Below are 6,118 nucleotides of genomic sequence, written 5' to 3'. Positions count from 1 at the left end.
CCCACTAGCATTTACTAACCTAAAATCAAATATGAATGAAGGTGACTGAGTGGTTAAGTGCCAGGTCTCTGGAGTAAGACAGCACCACTTATTAATTGTACTAATAACTTCTTCTTAAACCTCAATTCGTCTGTGAAATGATTGCTATTAATCTGTAAACCTATACATGATGTATGTTGTGAGGAATAAATATGATGTTTGTGAAGCACTAAGCACTGTGCTTGACTCAGAATACAGTATTCACAAATTTTATATCTTATTTTTATGAATTATCAAATTCTGAGATCATTGTGAGAATCAGAAAATAGTAACTCAGAAGGGATTAAGATTGAGACTGGCTCCAGGCATTTTTGACTTTTTCTCACAAGAAAACTGAGTTCTTATGGATCCCATGTTTTCAAAGACTTTGTCCAACTCTAAAATTGTTCTCATTTTGCCTTAAGTGATTTATTTAAAACAAGCAGTCCACAGAATCTCATAACAAACCTACAAATCAACCTGAGATAAACATCAAACAAGGAGCAGCTGGTGGATTCAAACTGTCAACTTTTTGGTTAGCAGCCAAGCTCTTAACCAGTGCACCACCAGGGCTGTGATACCTGTACCTAGAATAGGCAAATGTATAGAGACCAGAGTGTAAGAGTGGTTTCCAGGGGTGAGAGGGAGAAGCACAGGGGAAATCATTGTTTAGGAAGCATTGAGTTTCTGTTTGTGGTGATGAAAAATTTGACAACGGATGTTGGTGATCATTACATGACATGACTGATACAACTGTTGTCACTAAATCGTACACATGAAAATGTTGAATTGGCAAATGTATTGTCTACATTTTTACAACAGTTTTTTTTAAAAAAAAAAAGTGGAAAAAAAGCAAATGGGAAAGAGCATATTTTAGTGAAGAGGAAAGAAAATAGGTTGAATAAATAAATGATATATATGTAATATGGAACAATGAACTGCGCTAGGGAGAATAATACAATAGGAAAGAGGTCTAAGAAATGTCTGGGAGGTAGACTGCAATATGGTAGTCAGGGGACACCTGAAAAATGTGAGGGAGCTAGCTATGAAGATACCTAGGGCAGGGGGAGAAGACTTCCAGCCACAGGAAACAACAACTACAAAGACCCAGAACATGAGCCATTTATTCCAGGAATAAGAAGGAGAGTAGCTGGCTGGACTGGAGGAAAACAGTGAAGGGAAGATTAGTAGGAGCCAGGAACAGAGAAGTAATGAGGGACAGATCACACACAGCGTGTCCACCTTTGTAAGGACTTTGAATTTTACTCTAAGTTGAGAAGCCACTGGAGAGTTTGAAGCAGAGGAATAAAATTATCTAACTGGCATTTGAACGGAAACACTCTGGCTGCCCTGTTGAGAGTAGAGTCAAGTGGGTTAAGAATGGAAGCAGGAAAAGCATTAGGAGGCTTCTCCAATAACACAAGTTGGAGACAATAATGGCTTAGTCTAGGCGGGGCGGGGTGGAGGGGGGCGGAAGGAGCTGAGAAAAACTGCTGAATATATATAGAGAGGGAGAGAGTGGGAGAGAGAAGGGCGGAGAGGGAGAGAGGAAGACGGGGAGAGGGGGAGAGCGGGAAAAGAAGAGCTAAGAAGTTTTTACTGATTTTTCAGATATGGTGTGAAAAATGGAGTGAAGTCAAGAATGATATTAAATGATTTCCCCTAACTTGGAATAATGCCATTTACTGCTGTGGGGAAGGCTGAGAGAGAAAAGGGTTTGGGAAGGATTGTCCAGATCTGGGTTTTGCTTGAGATGCCCTGTGGACATCCAGTAAGAGACATTAAGTAGGCATTTAGATCCGTGAGTCTGGAATTCGGGAAGAGAAATGGTCAGGAGATATACAGTGGCGTCACTAGGGGGGTGACGGTGACACTGTCAGAGGGTGACACCAAAATGACTGTCTATAAAATTTTTGTGCAGACTCTGGAGTGGGCCCTTCCCTCGCCCTGCCCCAGCCGGCCGTGCGGGCAGCATGCCCGCGCGCCACTTGAGGACGCCGCGCCCTCACCCCGCCAGGGGCGCCCCTGCACGCTCACTTGCGCTCTTCTTGACCCTGGCTGTCGGCGCTGACACGGGACCGGGTAAGAAGTTGCGCATCGTTTAGAGACCGGCAGGTAAGGACCCTACAGGACAGTGAGCCAGGCCCGGCAGGCAGCGGCGTCGGGGCGGGACCCGCGCCTGGGCGAACCTGGGTGCTGGGCGCTCTCCTTGGGCTGGAACGGGGGACAGGGCCCGGGTTCCGCCGCCCCTCTCCTCAGGAATCGTGGCTGGAGGTGGGACGGCGGTCTGTGGGGCGCCTGATGCTACAGGGCCGCTACCCAAGTGTGAGGACGCCACGGGGAGCCAGTTCCTGTACCCCGCGGTTCCCCCAGAGGAGTCACCGCGTGCCCCCGGACGCCGTCGTGAAGGAGCGGGAGCAGTTTCCATGAGTCCCGTCGTTGCTCTGTGGTTTCAGTGCCGACAGAAAGTTCCTATTGTTGGCAGCCCTTACCCCACTCTGTCCCCTGCCAAGACCGGGGGCTCGCTGTAGGGCCGGCCCCTACTGGCTGCAGAGCCCCTGGATGCCTGGACTCCGAGTGCGGTCAGCAGCGGCCGCTCGGTCCTGCCTGGCCCGGCGCAAGGACCACTGGCGGAGAGGCGGCTGGAGGGATGCGGCCGGCTCGGGGCGGGTGGGCAGCGAGGAGGCAGGAGCCGCACTGGCCAGATCAGTGCACGGGGCTGGAGGACGGAAAGGGGCTGCTGGCGTGGGGTTCCAGAGCTCTACTGGGCTCGGCAGCGGTTCCTGAAGCAGGGTCTGGGGCGGGCGGGGCTTCCTGCTCCTGATTGTGCTGTCTGGTACCGGAGAAGGTACATGGGGGCCGGGGGAGAAGGAGAGTGACACCAACCGTAGTGGCGCCACTGAATATAAAATTAAAGTTCATTCACTTATAGGAAAGTATAAGTCATCAGACCAGATAGGATCACTAGGGAGTGATTGTGGATGGAAAAGAGAAGACCTCCAAAGGTTAATTCTGGGAGCACTCAAAAATTCAAAAAAAAAAATAATAATAATAATAATTCAAAGGTAGGGCAATAACACCAAGAACAAACAACCAGAGAAGTAGAAGGAAAACCAGACAGGTATGGGAAACAAGTGAAAAGTGTTGGGGGCTGGCAGGAGTGATAAGCTTACATGCTGCACGTGAGGACTGAGCTTTGGCTGTACTCATTTGTGTTCCTTGGACCTTGGTAACCGCATCTTGAGAGGAGTACCAAAAAAAAAAAAAAAAAAAGGCCATCCAGTTGATTCCAACTCATAGCCACCCTGTTGGACAGAGTAGAACTTCCCCATGTGGTTTCCAAGGAGCACCTGTTGAACTCGAACTGCTGACCTTTTAGTTAGCAGCCATAACTCTTAACCACTATGCCACCAGGGTTTCCTTTAGTGGAGGAGTAGAGACAAAAAAATCTAATTAGAACAATCTTCTATTGTTCTATATTTTACTCCCAAAGACATCAATTTATTAACACTAATATTGAAAGTCTAATGTGGACTGTGTGTTTTCCTAGGTTCCAAAAGGATGGTTATGCTTATCATAACAATCATATTGACGGGGATTTTTCTTTATTTAACTACAAGATGACTTAGGTTGGTAGGAAGTTAGTACTACTGGAATTGTCCCTTCGTGAACTATAGATGTACAGTTGCTACATATATTCCTGTGTACCCCATTTGTAGCTAAGACACCACTCCATCAAAGAATTTATTGTTGTGTGCAGAGAATCCTGAATGGGATGGACAGATTTCTGTATCATCAGATGGATGGCGAGTCTCATAGTCTCATAAATACAATTAGTTTTTTTTTTTGCTTCATTATTTTTAAGGGAAAAACCCTAATAATAAAAAATTTAAATAATGTATATGATTTTAGTACTAGACAATGAGTTTTATTAAAATTTCTCCTTTAAATTATTGTTTATATTATGTGGGTATCATAGCGTATGCATAATATGGAGCCCTGGTGGTGCAGTAGATAAGAGTTTGGCTGCTAACCAAAAGGTTGACAGTTTGAATCCACCAGCTGCTTTTTGGAAACCCTATGGGGCAGTTCTACTCTTTCCTAGAGGGTTGCTATGAATGCAGTTAATCCTAAGCCCTTTATCATCCCGTTATTGTATATGATCCTTGTGTATATATATTTTACTAAAAAATTTGTATGTTACCCTGTGCTCTAACATTTTTTTCCTTATATTTTCCTACTTTCTAATGCCTACAGATATCATTATGAGATATTATGTTATGGTCATACAGAGTTCCAATATATGCAAGCACCATATGAAAAATATCTGATTTTTTAAAAAATATATTTTTCAAAAAGGTATTAAGTCTAGTATTTCAGATGCAAACAAGTCACGATTTAAGCTAAGAAACCACACAATTATGAGGATGACCACACAAGAAAATAGCAGTTATAGGACTGTCTTTCATTTAACTGAACAGTCATTCCTAATGGGGAAAAATAATTCACTGACTTCAGAAATTTGGAAATTAAATACAAAATTGCCAAATCAGTGATTGTTGGAAACTGAAAAAAATCTTTCTAAAATGAGCACCTACAGTCACTGGTTGAATACTAGACTCATAGATTATGTAGCATATTTCCTATGTACTCAGCAAGTAATTCAAGCTGAACCATTATTTTCTTTCTTCTTAGCTGAGATTATAGCCATGGAGAGGGGCAATCACACCGTAACTGAGTTCATCCTGGTGGGCTTCACGACAGACCCTGTGATACAGTTGATCCTGTTTGTGGTGTTCCTTGGAGTATACTCTGTGACTGTGGTGGGAAATACCATACTCATGGCATTGATCTGTAATGACTCCCGGCTCCACACACCCATGTATTTTTTCATTGGTAATCTCTCGTTCTTGGATCTCTGGTATTCTACTGTCTACACCCCGAAGATCCTAGTGACCTGCATCTCTGAGGACAAAAGCATCTCCTTTGCTGGCTGCCTAGCTCAGTTCTTCTTCTCTGCTGGGCTGGCATTTAGTGAGTGTTACTTGTTGGCCGCCATGGCTTATGACCGCTATGTGGCCATCTCAAAACCACTGCTTTATTCTCAGACAATGTCCATAACGGTGTGCGCATTTTTAGTAGCAGCCTCATATTTTGGTGGATTTGTTAACTCTTACATCATCACCAAAAGAACTTTTGCCTTGAACTTCTGTGGTGACAATGTCATTGATGACTTTTTCTGTGATTTACTTCCCCTGGTGAAGCTGGCTTGTGGCAGAAAAGATGGCTTCCAGACTCTACGGTATTTTCTCCTGGCCTCCAATGTCATCATCCCCATTGTGCTCATCCTCACCTCCTACCTCTTCATCATTACCACCGTCTTGAGGATCCGCTCCACCCAGGGCTGCCTCAAAGCCTTCTCTACCTGCTCCTCCCACTTGATTTCTGTCACCTTATACTACGGCTCCATTCTCTACATCTACTGTCGCTCCGGATATCGCTATTCCATGGATAGGAACAAAATAGTTTCCACCTTTCACACTGTGGTCTTCCCCACGTTGAATCCTATGATCTACAGCCTGAGGAATAAGGATGTGAAAGAAGCACTGAATAAACTCTTTAAATAAATCCAGATTCTCTCTTTCTGAGGTGATGCAAAGAAAAATTTTCATCGGGTTGTTTGTATCTCAAGCAGAGCTGCCCTTGTGCTCCATCAGGATGAAAAAAAAAAAAAACTTATATTCAAGTTAAAGACTTTTTCCAACCTTTACATGATACAGTTCAAGGGATCTAAGATAAGAAAATTAGGGCAATTTAGGAAATAACATTTGAAGATAAAGCCTAAATTTTGATTGAATTCCATTGGTTAGGAACAACCAAAACCATGGATTAGAAGCAAGCAAAAAACTAAAATTCAAAAACTCTCCTCTTCCTTCATAAAGAAAAGTAACAGAACACCCATTCTCATTAGCATAGGAAGATTTTTGGAGACTGATCCATATAGAATAGTATCTACTTAGTTATATCCTAGATATAGGAACAAATAAGCTGATTAATTTTTAATATTTTCCAGTGACTAGTAATTAGATGACTCTCGTCA

General features: G+C 43.6%; 1 protein-coding gene across 1 annotated transcript; it reads left to right on the top strand.

The window, feature by feature from the left end:
* The first annotated feature begins 4,663 nt into the window (after positions 1-4,663).
* LOC135231846 (olfactory receptor 9G19-like) lies at positions 4,664-5,645 on the top strand. The gene has a single exon (XM_064289044.1). It carries the CDS (start codon positions 4,728-4,730, stop codon positions 5,643-5,645), a length of 918 nt encoding a protein of 305 aa, XP_064145114.1. The 5' UTR covers positions 4,664-4,727.
* Positions 5,646-6,118: the final 473 nt, after the last annotated feature.

Source organism: Loxodonta africana, chromosome 7 (assembly GCF_030014295.1).
Source record: "Loxodonta africana isolate mLoxAfr1 chromosome 7, mLoxAfr1.hap2, whole genome shotgun sequence".
Classification (NCBI taxonomy): Eukaryota; Metazoa; Chordata; class Mammalia; order Proboscidea; family Elephantidae; genus Loxodonta; species Loxodonta africana.
This window is presented reverse-complemented; position numbering and strand designations above follow the sequence as displayed.